At 57.4% G+C, this 20,155-nt stretch overlaps 1 protein-coding gene across 4 annotated transcripts in view; it reads right to left on the reverse strand.

Moving 5' to 3' along the window:
- FSTL4 (follistatin like 4) overlaps positions 1-20,155 on the reverse strand; it is a 385,653-nt gene that overhangs the window by 17,366 nt on the left and 348,132 nt on the right. For 3 of the 4 annotated variants that reach the window (XM_051844202.2, XM_051844201.2, XM_051844205.2), the window contains 5 exons: positions 18,160-18,280; positions 8,929-9,090; positions 8,458-8,592; positions 7,401-7,427; positions 1,066-1,184 (listed from right to left, as the gene is read on the reverse strand). In XM_051844202.2, coding sequence (XP_051700162.2) covers positions 1,066-1,184; positions 7,401-7,427; positions 8,458-8,592; positions 8,929-9,090; positions 18,160-18,280 — 564 coding nt within the window. The remainder of the gene's footprint in view (positions 1-1,065; positions 1,185-7,400; positions 7,428-8,457; positions 8,593-8,928; positions 9,091-18,159; positions 18,281-20,155) is intronic. The other variant, XM_051844203.2, reaches the window with a different exon arrangement.

A 20,155-nucleotide genomic window follows, 5' to 3' on the forward strand; every position in this document is an offset into this window, starting at 1 on the left:
CACGTCCAAAGCATGAGTGCCAACTGTGACTGCGGCTTCTCCACATGGAGTCGTCAGGAAGGGATCCTGGACCCCTCTCCTAAACCTCTACGTCCACGGCCTAGACGTTTGCAAACGGGCCCCACCCCTCTTCCCCAGCTAGTCCTGCTGTGGAACAGGAGAAGCTGAGGCTCAGAGGGTTAGCTCACTTTTCCAACGTCACTTATCCTCCTGCGTGAGGGAGGCGGGCTCTGATTCGGGGTCTGCCTGATCCTGGGGCTCACACCGTGGAGTTGTGCTGAGACACCTTCAGGCCCTGTTTCACTGTGTCCCATTTAGCCTCTTACCCAGGAAAACTGCATACTCGTTACCATCTGAGAGCTCTTTGCCAAGCTATTGGTTAGGTTATTGCAAATAGATGGTAGATTAGTGCCCAGGTGACAGTGCAATTATTTAACAGCAAGAAATTATCTGGGACCACTGTTTGTAACTGGTGTCAGGGCGCCTACATGGAAGGAAAACTCCTAAGAAGCAACACTTCTAATCATTCATTCATTCCCATGAAGGCGCCTAATCCACACAGGGAAGAAGAGCGACAGCCGGGGATGCACGGCAGCCTGCAACACGCCCGTGGTGGGATGCGCTGGGCCCTGCCCCTCACGGTCCCCGAGGACACGTGGTGTGCACCCCCAAGGGGGAGCCACGTGGAGGGTCAGATGACCTCTGGGGTTCAGTGCCACAGTCCCAAGCTCAGAGTATCCCGCGGGGCCAAGTGGGAAGAGAGGCCTGGGCCTGGAGGTAGGAATGCTGGGTCTCCCACTCTGCCTGCAATGGGACCTTCTGCCTTTGCGTGGGAACCCACCTCCACACCCTGGCCCGTCTGAGGGCTCAGCACACGTGAGTGGCTGCTGAGTGAAGGAGGGGAGGGTTAAGTTCTCAGCCTCCATCCCTCTCTTCGCTGTGAAAAATACGAGACCCCAAAGAGCAAGCGGAATTAAGCGATCCCGTGGCACACAGGGTTGAGGACTCCCTTTCAGGATCCTGTCTGTGTGTGATGTTGAGGCTGCCCAGGCCACAGAAACTTACCAAGTCCATGAAGATCTTCTCGGTGGGTTTGAGGTGCCGCTGGACCTCGCAGTCCACAGGGTGGACCACCACGATGCCGTCATCGGAGAAGACGTAGAACATGTTTCCCACGCTGAGGCCTGGAGGGAACACAGCGTGGTCACACCCCTCCCAGGGGCCTCGCTGTAGACAAGGTCACGTACAACACAGAACATGCACGGAACCAGCGACGTGGAAACCTGTGCTGCAGGGACCCAGTGCATCACCTGGCCTTGGCGGGGCCAGGTAGGGCAGCAGGAGGCCTGATGGCGTTCAAGGGCACGGGGAGCAGGTGCCTCAAAATTCATCAAGCATAGCTCCGCCCTGCAGTCCCAGGCACTCACACACAGCAGCCCCAAGGCCTCCAGGGCTGGTCTCTCCCTTAGTTCCCACAGTCCTTTGGTGCCGTTCTGAGAGGAACATCTGCACATCAGGTCACACGGACCAGACCGCGCCCCAACAGCCGAGGCTCTGACTTCTGACCACACGAGGCCACTCCTAGGAATAGGCCAGCTTGGCCCTGGCCTGTCGGCACCTCCCTCCAGCCACTTGTGCCCACTTCTGCCCCATCCATTTCTGTGGCTGCGGCTGTCTAGGGAAAGGGGGCCTTGTAGACCAAATGCAGCCTTCATCTAAATTGACTGGGGCCTGGCTCAGGCTACCTGCCTTTGTGCCAGAGCTGGGGTTGGACCCTGAGCCCTGCCTCTGGCCGCCACCTGCTGTCTCTCCATGAAGAGGGGACAGTGACACGAAGATGAATCAGGTCCAAGTTCTCCCTTCCTCTCCCTCTGTTTGTTTCTTTAAAGCTACAACATCAAGATGTCTATAAAACCCAAGAAGCTTGCTTAGGAGGGTACTTGAAAGAGTTCCAGGGAAGTGGAATTACAATAGGTTTATTCTGATGCCCCCAGTTTTGAGATCCATGCATAGTTTTTTTCACAATACATTTGTCTCACGACCTTTTGGAAAACCCTTCTTATGCACTGGATTTCCAAGTCTTTGCACCAAAACAAACTGACCTTTTAATTCCATTTCCTACGGATTTTCTCAAGCCCTTTCTTACAGTAGTAGAAAGCCTATGCATACCCAAATCTGCAGATTCTCAAGGCCCTAGAATGAGTGGCACAAGGCTTGCATGGCACACACATTTTCCTCTAACTAAATCATCTCTGGGTTGCTAATGACACCTAATGCAATGCACGAGTGTCAACAGTTGCTATGCTGTATTGGTTACGGCAAATGACAGGTGGTAAAGTGTCGCTCCCCCTCTTCGTGGAGGAACGACACAGGACCCTGCGCTGTTCTTTCGTCTGCTCGGCCCTCCCCGGGTTTGCTGCTGGTTCTTCCCGGGTTGGCTACTATCCCTTCCACCTCCGTGGAAGGGCAGTTCCCCCTGGCCGCATTCCCCACTTCCGCAGGGGAGCGGCACACCGCCGGCCGGTTCTCTCGGGGGCTGCACAGGTGTTCCTTCAGCTAGATGTTCCCCATAGATGTTCCTGGTGCATGCCGTCTCTCTCCTCCTTTATAGTCCTCCGCCAATCCCAACTCGGCTGCCCACACGCCGAGTACGCTGCTCTCCTCCAATCAGTAGCAAGTCCTGCAGCTTGTCAAGTTGGTGAGAGGCAGCTGTGCGGAAGCTGTTTACTTCTCTCCCAGCGCCATATTGTGGGAGAGCAGATGCATAGAATAAGTCTTAATTCCAGTAACTCAGTCTAGTCCGGTTTGCTCCCCACAGTGGGAGAGCAGATGCATAGAATAAGTCTTAATTCCAGTAACTCAGTCTAGTCCGAGCTGCTCCCCACAGATCCCCCTTTCTTTTTATTTTTTGGCGTTGATACGCGCCTGTCTTCGGTGTCCCGCGGCACACACTCTGCTCTACTTGCTAGAGTTGCCACAGGCTCTTACAAGTCCTATCAATCAGGCAAACCGAATCCGGGTCCTCTCTTCGCCATGTTGTGAGGAGGTTTTTAGGCGCTGATGCGTGCCTGTGTTCGGTGCCCTGCAGCGCATGCTCTGGTCGAGCCTGCAGGGGCTTACAAGCTCTATCAGGCAAACCGAATCCAAGCCTTCTCATTGCCTTTTTGTGGGGGAGACTTATTAGTGTTGGTTCGTGCCTATCTTCGGTGACCTGCAGCTCATACTCTGGTCGAGCTGCTTGCTTGGTGCTTACCGCCTTAATTAGGCAGACCGAATCCAAGCTTTCTCATTGTTGTATTGTGGGGAAGCCTTACTGATGTTAATTCGTGCCTGTCTTCGGTGACCTGCGGCGCATAAGCTGCTAGCCGCCCAGGTGCTCATCGCCTCACTAATCGGGCAGACCGAATCCAAGCCTTCTCATTGGCATGTTGAGGGGAGGCCTTATTTTTCTCTATTTCTCTATCTCCGGGCATTTCTATTTCTCCCATTTTACTTCTATCTTCCAACATTCCTATTTCTCTCATCTTACTTCTAAACTTCTGTTTCTCTTATCCCTGCGGCTTCCCGGCGGCGCTCGCCCCGAGGCTGCTTCTCGGCACCTCGCCCCGGGGCAGCTTCACGGCTCTGCGCGGCTTCCCGGCGCCTCGCCCCGCCGGCGGGTTCCCGGCTCTGCGCGGCTTCCCGGCGCCTCGCCCCGCCGGCGGGTTCCCGGCTCTGCGCGGCTTCCCGGCGCCTCGCCCCGCCGGCAGGTTCCCGGCTCTGCGCGCACGCTCCGCGGTCTCCATGCACTTCGCGCCCGCACCACGGCCTCGCGCCAACGCCCCGTGCTCTCTCTGCACGCGGCGGCTTCCGCGAATGTTTCCGCCACCACCGGCATTCAGTCCAAGTTCCCCGGACTAACCTGGCGAATCCTGGCGGCCCACGTCTCTGCCTCTGGTTCCAGATCTTCGCCTCTTGCTCCCCGGGGTGACTTGAAGAATTCCAAGATGGCTTGGCCTGCACTCGCGGCTTCATCCTCCCTAACATTTTTCTCTACCCGGTATGTTTCTCTAAGTTTTCTTCCAACAATATTCCTCTCATTTCTCCTGGCTTCTCCCCACAGTCCGTATCCGAGTCCAAGCCTCCTCCAGGTTTCACTTTCGCTTTCAGTCTCCTAGCTTCCCCGCCATAGTCCGCATCCGAGTCTATGAAAGCTTTCAATTTCACTTTCAAATCCTAACTTCTTTCCCACAGTCCGTATCCAAGTCTATGCCTAGGCTTTCAATAGCTTCTTCCGGCTCCTTTTTCGTCCGGCTTTTCCCTAGGCTGTTTGCTAGTCTCTCTCTCCGGTAATTTTCCCAGTTCTTCCCGTTTCTTCCCTCCTAAGTTTCATATCCGTCCTAGGTTTCCTATCCGAGCTAGGTTTCCTATCCGAGTCACGTTTCCTATCCGAGTCACGGCACCATTATGTCGCTCCCCGTCTTCGTGGAGGAACGACACTAAACCCTGCCTAGGCTTCATATCCGAGTCACGGCACCATTATGTCGCTCCCCCTCTTCGTGGAGGAACGACACAGGACCCTGCGCTGTTCTTTCGTCTGCTCGGCCCTCCCCGGGTTTGCTGCTGGTTCTTCCCGGGTTGGCTACTATCCCTTCCACCTCCGTGGAAGGGCAGTTCCCCCTGGCCGCATTCCCCACTTCCGCAGGGGAGCGGCACACCGCCGGCCGGTTCTCTCGGGGGCTGCACAGGTGTTCCTTCAGCTAGATGTTCCCCATAGATGTTCCTGGTGCATGCCGTCTCTCTCCTCCTTTATAGTCCTCCGCCAATCCCAACTCGGCTGCCCACACGCCGAGTACGCTGCTCTCCTCCAATCAGTAGCAAGTCCTGCAGCTTGTCAAGTTGGTGAGAGGCAGCTGTGCGGAAGCTGTTTACTTCTCTCCCAGCGCCATATTGTGGGAGAGCAGATGCATAGAATAAGTCTTAATTCCAGTAACTCAGTCTAGTCCGGTTTGCTCCCCACAGTGGGAGAGCAGATGCATAGAATAAGTCTTAATTCCAGTAACTCAGTCTAGTCCGAGCTGCTCCCCACAGTAAAGCCTGTCCATGTACCCCTTTCTCCTCAGCTGTTTCCATCTGTGGGTGGCTGAGTCACATGCAGAGGTTGACTGTGCACAGCAAACTCTGTCCTGCACAGGGACAAGCCCTGTGTTCTGGGGCAGCTGACTATGCACACGCCTCTGTGAGGAGCCAGAAAACAGTGAGCTGGGAGGTTGCTTCCTTGCAGTGCTCTGCAGGGGGTTTTCTTTTCTTGTTTTATTTTTTTTGACAGGCAGAGTGGACAGTGAGAGAGACAGAGAGAAAGGTCTTCCTTTTGCCATTGGTTCACCCTCCAATGGCCGCTGTGGCCGGTGCACCGTGCTGATCCGATGGCAGGAGCCAGGTGCTTCTCCCGGTCTCCCATGGGGTGCAGGGCCCAAGCACTTGGGCCATCCTCCACTGCACTCCCGGGCCACAGCAGAGAGCTGGCCTGGAAGAGGGGCAACCGGGACAGAATACAGCGCCCCGACCGGGACTAGAACCCAGTGTGCTGGCGCCGCAGGCGGAGGATTAGCCTAGTGAGCCATGGCGCCAGCCCGTAGGGGGTTTTCTGAGCCGGCGGCCCTTGGTGAGAGGAAGGCTACTGTGGGAGGCGCCCGTGATCCGACCTAGCGGGCTGCAGCGTCTTGCTCAAAGCAGCTCTGGGCCGCAGAGCTCTTGGTACTGGTAGCAGCTCCTCGGAAGCTGCTGATGCCAGGGGAGAGCCCACATGCACGCCCTGGGGAACCCTGGGGTGCCAGGCAGACGCTGGCTGCCTACAAGTGCTCTCACCTGCTCTTGCTTTCACCTGCTTGGCACCTGCTTCTGCTCACCTCCCTGCCACAGGCCCCCGGAACGGCCCCTTTAAGGGGCTTCTCAGGAAAGCATGAGCAGGAAGAACCAACCTAAGATTGAAAGCTCTGGGGCTGGTGCTGTGGCAGAGTAGGCTAAGCCTCAGCCTGTGACACCGGCATCCTGTATGGGCACCAGTTTGTGTCCCAGCTGCTCCTCTTCCAATCCAGCTCCCTGCTGATGGCCCAAGTGTTTGGGCCTTGTACCCACGTGGGAGGCCCGGAGAAAGCTCCTGGCTCATATCAGCCCACCTGCAGCTGTTGCAGTCACCTGGGGAGTCAACCAGCAGATGGAAGACCCCCCTCTCTCTGTCTCTCCTTTCTCTGTAAACTTGCCTCCAAATTAAATCTTAACAAAAGATTGAAGGCCTAACAGAGTCCACACGGGGTTTGTAGCAGCAGGCGACTCTCAGGCTGCGCACGGGGCCCTGCACGCAGTGGACCCTGCCCCGTGAGGCTCAACACACAGTCAGAAACTGTTGCGGCTTGGTGCTCTGGTCTCCTTTCTCCCAGTGAGGTGCCAGTGTGTCCTGAGGCCCACGGGCCCCTTCCTTTGGGCTCCTGTGGTCCCTGTCACTAGGTCTCGAGTTTCTGGTGTGAAGGCTGCAAGCACGGAGCTGCCCCTCATGGGATGGAACCTGCTGGCAGCCGCCCTGGCCAATCTGGTGCAGCTGTGCCAGGGTCTTGTGTGGGTGAGCGGGACCCCACAGCTGCAGGTCACACCACACAGCGGGGCTCCCACACAGGAAACAGCCTTGTTTCCCAAGAGAGGGAGGCTGTGCTTGATGCTAACACACGGTGCCTTCCACTGCTTCCCATACCCGAGTTTTGCCCACTGCGTGGGAGCCTAAGGAATCCTGAAGTGACCTGGCCTGGGACCAGAGGGACAGGTGCAGGATGAGGACCCTGTGCCACCCAGCAGCGAGTGGCTCACTCCCTCCGTACCTCGCATGCACGCTATTTTTGAACCATGTAGAACTGTCAAGGCTAGACCACTTCTGAGGTACAATGACAGTTTCATATGACTCAACCTAGTATCTTAAGGTTTGTTGGATAAATTTTTGAAAGATCTATATGCACTGAAAAATACACACTGATAGAAATCATCAACATTTCCTTGACCAGCGCTCACTTACGGTACAGCTACTATCTAGCGGAGATCTACATTAAGCCAAACACTAAACCCAATGCCAACATCAACTTCTCAGAAAAAGCATGAGATCCAGATGTGACCGGGCACACCCGCACGTGCTCTGAGCGGCTTCTGATGGAAACTGGACGTATCTCGGCCGCCATTACGCCCGCTCTGGACAGGCTGTACCTCTGAGTCCATGCGCGTGATTCTGACCTCCCACCTGATTTGGAGCCTGGGCCCTGCTGGTGAGGGTGGTCTGGTGCCTGCAGAAGTGGACAGCAGCTCACCCAGAGACAGCCCACCAGGGAGCCCCAGCACATGAACACAGGCACAAAACACAGAGCAATTCGGTCCTCTACCTTCCTCTCGCCACAGAATGTTGGCCACTGCGGCGGCCGTCCACGGCAGCAGGGAATTAAGGGAGCAGGAGGGAGATTGGAGGAGGAGAGAAGAGGAAAGCAATGTCAGATCATGCAGTGATCCGTCGTGAGCACACGAGGACCCAGTTCATCGCTTACAGAGCGGGCACCACTCACTGCCCAGCCACAGGCTCTGGGGACCCCGGGCACGCACAAATGCTGCTTGGTCTCGGGACCCCTCAGGTCCTAAGTCAATCTGTGCCACTAGGTCCCCACGTTACAGAAGCTCATGGCGTTCGCCACACACTGTGGGTGACGGGGGAGGGAGCGAGGTCTCGCCCAGATTTCCTGGAACACAGCCAGAATGGGTTTTTGACTGGGATTCTCCAGGGAGGGCCAAGTGAAATAAACGCTTCTGATTATCTCCTTTGATGACACAATTTCAGCTGGAGTCTATGACCAAGGGAAGGAGACGGAGACCAACCCCTGTGGCCACGAAGCCACACTGGCCTGCCCACCTGGGGAGTAGCAGCTCTCAGGGAGAGCATGCTTGGTGAGCTACTGCTTGGGATCAGGTGACCACTCTCCCGGTGGTGTGCATGCGCAGGACCCCCTGATCCGCAGGGGATATGTTCCTGGGCCCCAGTAGAGGTCTGAAACCTTGCAGAATATCAAACGCTGTATGAAGTTCACAGAAAATGTGTGAAGAAAAACTGTGCATGCATTTCAGAGTTTTGGGCACCAAGAGAAACATTTTTCCATTCCATTTCTCACAGGCTGTCTCAAGTGCCCTTGGGTGGTTAAGCAGGAAGCAGGAGCAGGGCTGGGGTACCTGAGTTTCCTTCTGGACCTCAGTTCTGTCTGCTGTCCAGGGATTTCCAGAACTGTCCAGGTTCTGGGGATGGTTTCCTGACCGCTGGGTGCCCTCTGCGCCCATCTGTATGCCCGGAGCACACAGGGTCTACCAGACCCTCATTACCCAGTGCCCTCCCTGGCCTCCCAACAGCCCCAGCGGTGGGGCAGGGGGAGGGGGAACCTAAGGCAAGAGTGGACTCACGGGTCTTCCTGGCCGAGTCTTCGATGAAGAGCGAGGAGATGTCTTCGTCCACACCCACCTCGTTCTTGGCAATGCAGGTGTACGCCCCCGTGTCCTCATACCGAACGCTGCCAATGTGGAGTTCGCTCCCATTGGCTGCAGGAAGCACAGGGCTCAGGGGGTCCTGCCTGGTTGGAAACCACCCTCTACCTCCTCCCCATTCCCTTCATGGGACCACTAAGCGTGGGAGACATAAGACACACTCCTGAAACTGTGCTCCCCTGAAACGCGCTGGGCGGGGAGGGGGTGGGAACGGGCAGACCAGCGCCCTCGGGAAGCCCAGATCTCGGAGCGAACGGGAAGACCTGCGGTGTATCTGACCTGAGGATACACCTGACTTAGGCTGAAGCAGCATTCTTGTTTCCATTCCTGGGGGAGGGGCCGGTGGGAACCGGAGGGGAACTGCCCCCGGGAAGCAAGGCCGGTTCTTACCTAAAAGCGAGAGCTGCTTGGACAGCTGGGCCGAGACATCCATGCCGTTTTTCAGCCAAGTGATTCTGGGCATGGGGATGCCCTCTGCGTGGCATCGCAGGCTGGCGGCCACCCCGGGCTCCTGGGCTTGGGTCTCGGGATAGACGCGGATGACCGGCGGCACTGCGGGTGAGAAGGAGCGTGCTAAGAGAAGGCCCCCACTGGCTTCGGGCCCCACCCAGAGCCCCTGCTCCTGAAGGGCGGGGCCGGGAGGCGGCCCTGGGGATGTGAACCGCTGGCTGGTTCACAGCGATCCTCTAGCCTCTCCCACGGTGCAAGCGCTAACGCGCGGGCTGTGAGCCGCCTCGCGGGCAGTAAGCACACCAGGCTCTGTGCCATGCGAGTCACGGCTTTGTCCGGGAGCTCTCAGGCGTGTGGCTGTTCTGATGCTGCGTGTACAGAGCAGCGGCCGCAGAAGTGTTTCTGAACAGATCAGGGTCAGCTGTGTGATCCCTCTCACAGAAAACCACCGGGCAGGCCCTAACTTCTTGTAGAGGAAGCTTCACAGAGTAAGTGCCCCGAGCACCCACCGGCGCCCCCTCTGGAAGCCTCCGCATTTCCAACCCCTAACGGGTGGGCGGACTCAGCCAGGGGTGCTGGCAGTCCAACCAGGGTCGGAGGGTCTGAGCGACCTGGCCCATCTGCCAGGTGAGTCCAAGCGAGGAAGGCTCTGTCCCCTGCACAGCGCACTGGCCCTTCACCGCAGCTCCTCCCTCCTGGCCCTGGCTCTGCGCCCCGGGGGGTGGGGTGTGTGTGTGTGTGTGTGTGTGATTGTGCGTGCTTGGGTCATTCTCAGCGGGCTTTTACTCATCCACGCGCCATATCCACGGACTTCCTAGAAGAGGATCGGTGGCAGCTTACACACCTGGGTATTAAACAAAAGCATCACACCCCCTTTGGAAAGAGGGGAAATGGATTCTTCAGGAAGTGCACATTTCCAAGGGTGCTTCAAGAAGTTCATGGAAAAACGTGATGAAGAGTGTGTATTTTCCATGAACAGCTAGGGCACCCTTGTGCATTTTCCCAGGGTTATCTTAAAACCTCTGTTGTCCAATTAAGAGTCCCAGGACCTTAGGGAAGCACAGATCATCCTTGGGATCAGCGCACAGAACGAACTGACATTTAGGTAGAGGAGCCCAGGGCCAGAGCAAGGCCAAACGCCAGTGACCTGTGCGTGGATAGACCGAGGGCAGAAGTGGACTCTCCAATTTCCACCAAAATTCTTCAGCGCACGCTAACAATCTCCTCAGCGCATTCCGAGCTTCAGTCTTCCCTTGGCTGACTTCTGGGGCAAAGCCAGGAGCAGACGTGAAAGCCAAATGAAAAAAGGCAAAGAAACCACTGCACCCTCACGGCCGGAGCTGTCCCAGGATCACGAGCTCCGGGTTTCCTACGGCACCTGCACAGGGACCCAGGCACAGCGCACGCCAGAGTCGTCCCCCAGTTTCTCTGTGTTCCAGGCTCTCGGGCAGGGTCCTGGCTGGGGGTGTGGGAGGAAGAAGGGCCTGGCGGACGCTTTTCTGGAAGATGGCTTAGAACATACCGTGTGTCTCCCTTCTCCGATCCCCTTAGTTCAAAGAGGAAAGCAGCTTCCTCACACCCAGCATCTGGCAGAGGCAAGAATGGGGTTCATGCTGAACGAGTGTCAGCAGAAGTGGGAGTGTCCTGGGGGCCAGGACAGGGCCGGGAAGGCGACGCAGCAACGGGAGGCCAGGCGCCGGCCAGCCTGAGCCCCTGCTCTCCTGCCCACCACTCTGATTTTCATGCGCCTGTCTAACAAGCGCAAAGTAACCTCAAGTAAGGTGGGGGTGGGGGTGGGCAGATAGATAGGGGCAGAAACTCTTGCATGAGACGGGCATGACTGCACAGTGGGCTAGGCTGCCTCCTGCATCCCATGCTGGACTGTTGGCTTGACTCCCGGCCACACTGCTTCCAAACAGCTCCCTGCTATTGCATCTGGGAAAGCAGCAGAAGATGGCTCAAGTACTTGGGATCCCTGCCACCCATGCGGGAGACCCGGATGAGGTTCCAGGTTCCTGGCTTCATCCCGGCCCTGTCCCAGCTGTTGTGAACCAGTGGATGGAAGCTTGCTTTCTCCGCCTTTCACACTTTTAAAAAAGAGGAATTAATTAGAAAGGCAAATAGCAGTGTAACTGATAAGTGAATCTAACAGCAGACTTTAAAAACCTTGAATAAAACACCTAGGCTTTTGGAAGATTTGATCAATGGAAAAAAAGAATTAACAGATAAAATTAAAAAAAGAAATACTATAGTCATTCAGTAATGAGTAATGCACAAATCTCAACGACCAGATCATTTAAAAACAAACTTTAAAGTATCAACACCAACTTGAGAAGAGATTATTTTAACAATGTAAAGTGCTGCCAACCCCAAAGCCAGTCTGTCTGGTTAGTTTTATTGGAGAGCTTCTCTGCACGCTGAAGGGTGTGTGTGTGTGTGTATGTGTGTGTGCGCGTGTGCTGTGCTGGAGTGGAGCACAGAGGTGTTCCAGATTTCATGACCAAGCTGGTGTAAGCAGGACACCAAAGCCCCGAGAGCTGAGGCAGGCGCACCGCACTGATCCGAAGGCAGGAGCCAGGTGCTTCTCCTGGTCTCCCATGGGGTACAGGGCCCAAGCACTTGGGCCATCCTCCACTGCACTCCCTGGCCACAGCAGAGAGCTGGCCTGGAAGAGGGGCAACCGGGAACAGAATCCGGCGCCCCGACTGGGACTAGAACCCAGGTGCCGGCGCCTACTGAGCCACGGCGCCGGCCCCTCAGTGCAGTATTAACAAAGCGAATCCACTGTGACCAAGTGTACTACGTCTCAATGGCTAGCTATTAGGAAGTCTATAATTAGTTATAGGCAAAGTTACAGGCAAAGAGAAAAACCACTTAATCCTCCTGCTAGACACGGAAAGGGCCTTTGAAAAAAAATCCAAAATCCATTTCTTGGGGCAAAAGCTTCCATAAAGCAGGAGTGGAATGATATTTTCTCCCTGCCATGAAGACTCTCTCTACGGAAAGAAGAAGTGGCAGCATGCTTCTCAGAGCGGACAAACAGCAGGTAAGGAACAAAGGAAAAAGAAAAAGGAAGAGAGGCGGCCAGGTTCTGCTAGACTTCATCAACGGGGGGCAACTAATGAGAAACGCAAAGATGAGCGAGATGGAGAAGGCTGTTTGCTGTGGGTGTTCTCTAGGTAGCAAACCCGACGTGGTAAGGATTAATGAGAGCACAGCCCACGGGGCAGGCCCAGAGCACACCGTCGCTGCGTGCTACCATCCCAGCAATGGCCACACGAAAGCAGAGTGGGCCCAAGCGAACAAAACTGCAGAGCCTCACTAGCAACTTAACTAAAGACAGGAGCAGCTGGAAGGAGACCTTCTCTGATGAGATCTACCATGGATAAGAACCAACATACTCCAATTTGAACCAAATATATTTAGTCTAATTAACGTCAGTTGGTCAGGGCTCAACGAAACAATTCTCAATTTATCCAGAAGAAAACAACGTGCCATCAAGGCAGTGTTGAAAACCGAGAAGCTGACTGCCATTACAGTAGACATTACAAAGTGCTGCAATGCCGAACTCGGCAAAGCAGGGAGGGGGCAGGCTTAGGAGTGCCCACCAGGTGCCGCACCAGCCAGCGTGATCAGTGTTGCAAAGCTCTGTCAATTCAACCTCGGGACTGACGGCCACTTCCCGAGGGGGTTCTGGGGACAGGGACCCAGGAAACTCTTGAGAACAGAGAGCAGGCTCCACTCCTTCCTCTGCCCACAGCAAGGACTGACATTCCTGATGCCTGTGGTGCTGGCCCTTTTGCTGTTGGGGGGCTTTGTCCCAGGAGCCAGGGACTCAAAGAATGGCTTGCGAGAAGTCTCCTCCCCAGGGGCATACTAGCTGTGACCTTTGAAGGGAGACAGCAGACTCCTGGCCAAGCGGGCCTCTGAGTCCCCTGCAGGGCTTGGTAGGGCAGGGGCCGGCCCCCACAGCGTCTGAGGTCACAGGCCAGGCTGAGGCTGGGAATTCCCATCTTCCTAACAGGCTCCCAGGAATGCCCAGAGTCCCCGCTGGCAGGGGCTTTGACACAGCCTCCAAGTCTCTTGGAGCAGAAGCCACAGGAGCAGAGGGGTGGTGGCCACACAGCTTCCCCCTCCTCTCCATCCCTGCACCAGCAGGACTGAAGCCTCGGGCCTCCGCCTGCTCCGTCTCTAATGCCCCATCTCCCCCTGGTCTTGACCCAGCCAACTGGGGGATCCTGAGGAACACTGTCCCCACGACCTCTGTCCTCTGCCAGGCCCCAGGACGCCAAGGCCTCCGAGCCACCTCCTAGGGGTTCCTTCACTGTGCCTTCCAGAACTCACGTTCCATCCTCAGCAAAACCTCCCAGGTCTCTTACCCGTTCTGAGTGGCCCTTGCCCCTCCCTTCCCCCTGGAAGGCCAGGGCTCTCCGAGGACCCTGCTTTTCCCGCGGCCTTGAGTGGGGCCCCTCATTCCTCACTCCGTGATGGGATGTGCGACCCTCATGTCCATTTTGCCAGAAAACTGTCCGGTTTCCAGTCTCCACGCCCTGGCTCATTCTTCCACCCACTGCTCATGCCCAGCTGCCTGGATGCGGCTCAACACCTCTCTCAGCCCCGCATCAACATCCCCTTTTATGCAGATGGATCCTATTGGTCCAATAAGACACCTTTTTCTTCTATCTAGAATTAAAAATGAGAGGCCCCTCTTCTTGGGCCAGCTGTACCCCACTCTGCTCCTTGGAAGCACCTGGAAGGACTGCCCACACTTGGCGGCTGGCACCTCTGTCTACCGCCCTAGTGATGCTGTGTCCGCTGCTCCATCTGAACTGCTCCATATCTCGGCCACCACCACGTGCTGACCTTGACCGACGACCTCCTCTCCCGGGTGGCCCACAGCATCCAACATGGCCCATGACCCCTCCTCGCGGCCCTTCTGCCCAGCCCCTGCTGGTTCTGTCTCATCGCTCCAGCTCTGAACCGGAGTTCCTGGCCTGCGGACGTCCTTTCTCGGTGCTTGCGCTCAGTCTCCTATGTAGCATCTGCTCTGACACAGGAAGTTTCCATCAGCGCTCAAGCCCCTCCCTCCCACCGGCTCTCTGATGCCCAGCGCCTGCCCAGCACTCCGGAGGGGTTCAGCAGCCAGCTTTCATTTAGGCCAGCCCTGGGAGCTCCCGGCCTCTCATCTCAGGGCTCGACTCATCCGGCTCCCGGCTGAGGCACCTGAGAAAGCCGCAGAGGATGACCCACGTACTTGGGCCCCTGCATCCATGTGGGAGACCAGAAGCACCTCTCGCCTCCTGGCTTTGGCCTGGCCCAGCCCGCGCTGTTGCAGCCATTTGGAGAGTGGACCACCGAATGGAGAGCTCCTTCTCTGTCCACGGTGGCTCTCAAGTACATCTTAGAGCTGTTCCTGAGCACCTTTCGCCGGGCGACACTGAAGGTGCGCAGCCAGGCCAGCAGCACCCAAAGGGCCCTGCAGAGTCCTGGGCAATGGGGGAGCAGGACGAGGGGGTCCCTGGGTCCTCCCAGCTCACTGTCCTGTGCCGCAGAAGATGAAACCCGAGGCAGCATGGAGCGTTGCCTGCAGGCCCACCTTTCCCTGAGCTGACTGCTCTGGGGAGACCAGAAGCCAGTTTTGATTTAGCTCGCAGCTGCGTGGTAGTTGGCTCACTGCCCCAGGACTAGACTGGCCCCTTGCTGGGTGACGAGGCTGTGAGTCCAACAGTTGGGGTCAAAGAGGCCCAGGCCCTGTGGGAGCACCTGGCCCTGTGCTGGTCCCTGCTGGTGGAAGCTGTGGCTCCCCTCAGCCCCAGAGCCTTGGAGCCAGCCTTCTACCAGACAGGGATGGGTGGACAAGAACTCTGGGCATGGAAGGGCCTCCATGGGGTCCTGTGAAACAGGTGCACAGCACAGCTCCCCACCAGCAACATGACAGAGACTCAGCTGTTTCCGTGGGCCCTGATCATCCCTTCTCATTTTCTGTTCATCTGCACACTAAATATAATTGGAAATTAATATATCCTGGGTAAATATATTCATTGTCTTTTAAGTGTGTGAAACCTTCCAGCGAAAACATTTGAATACCTAACACAAAAGCCCGTTTTCTCTGGCCAACATCTGTCACTGCCAAGCTGAAAGGCAGCCCAAGTATGTCCGTAAGTAAGTCGTACCATCAGAAATTGCCAGGCTGGGGTAATAAGCAGATCCGGGAGATGATTGTTGTGCTTTGGGAGAGAATTGCTACTTGTCTCAGCTGTGGGGAGGTCAAGGGTGTTTTTAATTTAATGAATTCATCATTTATGTCTGAAGATCTTGCTTCTTCCTATGAAAGCAATGAGGGAGTTTGCACAAAGCTATAAATCATGTCAGTGTGTGTGGCTCACTGGGCAGCCTGGGCTTTGGGCAAGTTACACCGAGGCTTTGAGAGGAAGTAGTGACCTGCAAGGATTCTCCCCTGGCCGGCAGGGCAGGACACAGTCACGGATAGCGAAATCCTGCAGGACAGCGCAGCCTGTATATGGGGTCCTCGCCCTGCTGCCAGGGAGCCGGGCAGCTCCGAGGGGAAGCAGCCTCGACTCTTACTCTTGGCATTTTTTTCTAGGTCTTGATGTTCCCATCTGTATAATGGGCTGGAAGCTCTCTGGGGGGCCAGCAACTCTGACCACCTGTACCTACCAACTTCTGTAGGTGTTTGCCAAGCACTTTCTAACTCCGCAGGCCTGTAGGTCTCAGATGGCTAGAGACAAGGCAGCACCAGCCCCTCATGAGGATGTGAGCCCAGGCCTCTGTGGCTGAGTTCACGTCTTCAACCTTCATCAGAGCTGTTGCCGGGGGTGGGGGTGGGGGTGGGGGTCTGCACCGAGCCTACTGTGGAACAGCCGGCCCTGCCTCTGGGAAAACCATTTAATCTGAGCCTGGTTTCCTGTCCACACAGCAGGGCTGCTGCCTAGGATGCACACAGTGTTATTACTGTGATCAATTTACAACATCTTCCCACACTGATCCCACTTTACTCCTTTCAAGTCCAGCTCAGCAAATTCCACTTCTGCCATGCTTTGAAAGCCTCCTGTCGCGTTCCCAGGCCAGCAGCAATGTCCTCTTGTCCTTAGGAGGTGACAACAGCCCACCTTAGGATGAATCCAGACACCATGCCCAAGTGTCTGGGAGTCAGCCCAGTCCCAGGCCCTCGTGGGCTCCTGGGATGCAGCCACCCGAGAGCCCAGCCAGAGTCGTGGCGACAGAGCCAAGAGGCAGAAACCTGGTCGTCACACCCGCTGGTCCCAACGCACTCCCTCCTACTTGCTGCAGACATCTCTTGACAACCAGGAAATGGGTCTCCAGTGGCCTGCCGGGATTTCAGCGACAAGGTTTTGCTCTTTGTTTAGACACCTAGGGCCAAGAGTACCCTCTCTGGCTAAGCCTGAGCAATGGCTGGGCTGGTGGGGGGCGAGGCAGCTGTAGAGCCTCAGACAGAACCCCCCCTGCCAGCTGAGCGCCCCGCCTCCCACCTGTTCTTTACTGATGCCCAGAACACCACAGCGTGTTGACGGCTTCGCTCCAGGGGTGCTGGGAGTACAACACAGGCTCCATCCATACTAAGAGCTCAGTCTCAAAAACCTGGGGTCCGGGGATAGCCCGGCACTGTGGACTAAACACTCTGGGTATTGAACAATTTGAGACCACAGCATTCTCCCAGCAGCCCAAGGCATCTACAGGTTTGCTCACCTGCGAGGTCTGAGGTTCTGGGCAGGGGGATCCCCGAAACAGGCTGCGAGGGCAGTGTGAGGGGGGCAGGGTGAGCGGGGCTGCCCTGAAGGCCATGCAGGGTCGGCGAGCTCATGTTCCCAACTCGCCTGAGGACCTCAGGCGTCCCCTCTCATCACCCCGTGCAGCCATGCTCCAGCTCGGACAGCCCTGCTGAGGGAGCCCCTGGCTCCAACCCCAGCCGCCGGTTCACCCACTAGGGTTATAATGAAGGACACTTGGCCTGCCTCTCAGGGACTCCACGAACTTCATCAGAGGCCAACACGTGCAGCCAGGAAGCCCCCAGGCCTCAATCCCAGCGCAGGAGCAGCACTAAGGGGCGGGTGCTGTGGCCCAGAGGGTTAAGCTACAGCTTTGAACACCCGCATCCCATGTCTGAGTGCCAGGTTCGAGCTCTGGCTACTTGCTCATGTCCCTGAGAGGGAGCCAATGACGTCCCAAGTACTTGGGTCTCTGCAACCCACGTGGGAGACTTGGATGCAGTTCCTGGCTCCTGGCTTCAGGCTAGTCCTGGCTGCTGTGGGCATTCTGGGAGTGAATCAATGGATGGAAGATCTTTATCATTCTGATTTTCAAATAAAGTTTTAAAAAACAAACAGTCAGATGGGGCTGTGGCAGGAATGACTATGCTGAAGCCTAAACGTCCTGTCAGGTAGATGCAGAGGCGAGGTGAGCTCACACGGCGTCCCTTCAGTGGCTCCCACCCCGAATCCCCGAGGTAAGCAAGGTGAACCTCCCGATGTCCCAGCAACTGCTGTAGGCGGGACCTGGCGGCTTCCACACCACTCCCTCACGCCCCGACACCGGCTCAGCCCTGCTGGGTTTGGCTGGATGAGACTCGCTTCCCTGTGCTGACCTGCTGGGGAACTGTGGGGAGACTGAACTGTGTGTTCTGCTGGCTGCAGCGGCCAGCTGCCATGGCCAGTGGTGTGATGTGGAGGTCACGGTGCCGGCTCTGGGTCCAGAAGCACTCCTCAGAGCAGGGGGAGCCCGGGTGAGTGACCCCACGCAGAAACGCTCCCACAGAACACTGACGGAAGGTCTGCTCAGCCCGCACCAGCCTGCTCAGGGCTTGGAAAGCCCGGGTTGGTGCAGCTGCTGCAGCTGTAGCCATTTGCCCAGGTGCTAGGCGTGCGGGCAACACGGGGCTCATCCAATCAGAACGGAGCCCCAGACCTGCTCCGCTTCTGTCTGAGCTGAGCCCCTGGGGGAGGGGAACACTGCCGGCCTCCCCACGGCACAGGGTGTGGCTCACTGGCTCCTGGAGGAGGAGCAGCGAGTTTCAAACTCTCGGCTCCAGAGCCCACGGCTGCTCAGCCAGGCACCCTGAGTGCTCTGCAGGGCAGAGGACGGGGGAGGGGACGCAGCATGAAGGGGACGACACGCGTGGCGCCATTTACTGACCATTCACCTGCAGGACGTGGGTCTGGAACAGCTCCTCGTGGCCGGCGGCGTGGCAGGTGTAATTGCCCATGTGGATGGTGGTCACCTTGGTGATGTACAGGGAGTTGTCCTCACCGAAGTCCTGTGTGGGCAAAGCCGACAGTGAGATCCAGTCCCCATGGAGCAGGCTGTGCAGACACAGAAGTCTTCCTGTGTCTGGCCCCGCTCGCCTGGAGCGGCCTGCAGGCTGTGGCCCTGGGCAGCAGTACCGCCGCCGCCCTGCACGCGGCCAGCACTGACCCCCGACGTCCATTTCCAGCCTTGCTGCCCTGGCACCTCCTCTGGGAGGCCTGGCTTGACCTCTGCCCGCAGCGCACCTGCTCTTGACCTTGCCTCACGCAAGCCTCTCCTCCTTCCTGACCCAGGAGGCCCCATTCCTGGAGGGTGGGCTGCCTTTAGAGCAGGGGCCAGCCAAAGTCTTGTTGAGGGGAGAGTCAACGTTCTTGGCTCTGCGGGTTGGCCAGGTCCTGTCCATCACTCGACGCTGCTGCTACGGCAGAACAGCCATCCCCAGACGTCACTCGGGGAGGGCGGCTGTATCCGCTGAAATGTAACTCAGTGGTGCTCAGCTGCATCTGGCCCGTGGCTGCAGCTCGCTGACTGGTGATTCAGATCTCACCTGAGCCCCAGGATGACCTTGGGCAGGTTGCAGAGACGGGGGAACGCTGAAGACAATGGAGCACACAGAAAACAGGGGCAGGGCCTTATGGGAGCGCCAGGGAGGGCTGGTGGCCGGGGTGGTGCAAGCAGTGGCCTGAGAGCCTCGGGCCGGGAGTTCAGCAGCATCACAACACGGGGCCTCACGGGCCCAGCGGGCAGGGGAGGGAGGTAGGAGGGGCTTCTGGCTGCCTGAGGCCCCCAGGAAGCACTGCACGCCAGTCACTTCCTGCCTCAGCTCTGGTCCAGCCTGCAGCACCCTGCACAGCGCCGGCCCCTGCTGGGCCTCGGGCGCAGACGGCTGGGAGTGAAGTGCCCGGCACTCCGGGGGAGACGCTCATCAGGGCTGACCTGAGCGCCTGGTCGTCTCTGAGGCTAGGGTGTGCGGAGCTGAGCACACAGACAAGGCCCAGGCTCCCTGGCTGGCCAGGGCAGTCTGCGAGGAGCTGGGGGAAGCCTGGCGGTGGAGGCTCAGGGACCCTGGCTTCGGCTGGAGCTCTGCCACGGACCACACGTCCCCTAGCCCCTCTGGCAGTGGTCTCTCCACTTGTAGACTGTGGACGACACAGTGCCCAGGCTGCCTGCTGGCGCTTCAGGAGCCTGGCAGGAAAACCCACGTGAATACACGTTCTCCTGTGGGATGCATGATGGGCACGGGTGTTCTTTTCTGGCTATTAACAAAAGAGGAGAAAATCCTCTGGCCTCTGGAAGCAAACGCCCAGGAGCTCAGGCCAGCCCTGATGAGCGTCTCCCCCAGAGTGCCGGGCACTTCACTCCCAGCCATCTGCGCCCGGGGCCCAGCAGGGGCCGGCGCTGTGCAGGGTGCTGCAGGCTGGACCAGAGCTGAGGCAGGAAGTGACAGGCGCTCAGTGCTTCCTGGGGGCCTCAGGCAGCCAGAAGCCCCCTCCTTCAGTTCTGCAGCGTTCCTCAGGCTGAGGAGTGCTCTGGGCTCCCAGCGCCGCGCGAAGGCTGAAGTCTGCACGGATCAGCCGTGGGTGACACCCCCTTAGCACCAGCACAGTCTCCAGAGGTTACCGTGTGCCGAGAACCGGACCTACGGTCAGCCTTCCGCGTTCTGGTTCTGCACCTGAAGATTCAACCAACTGCAGGTGGAAAATACTGCACCTGTTCTGAAAACGAGCAGACTTCTTTGCTTGTCATCATTCCCTAAGCCACACAGTGCGGCAACTGTTTACACAGCATTTGCATCGCGTTAGGTGTTGTAAGTCACCCTGAGAGGATTCACAGTTACGGGAGGTAGTGTGCGGGTCTGTGCGAATACTGTGCCATTCTGTACAGG

Source organism: Oryctolagus cuniculus, chromosome 6 (genome assembly GCF_964237555.1).
Source record: "Oryctolagus cuniculus chromosome 6, mOryCun1.1, whole genome shotgun sequence".
Classification (NCBI taxonomy): domain Eukaryota; kingdom Metazoa; phylum Chordata; class Mammalia; order Lagomorpha; family Leporidae; genus Oryctolagus; species Oryctolagus cuniculus.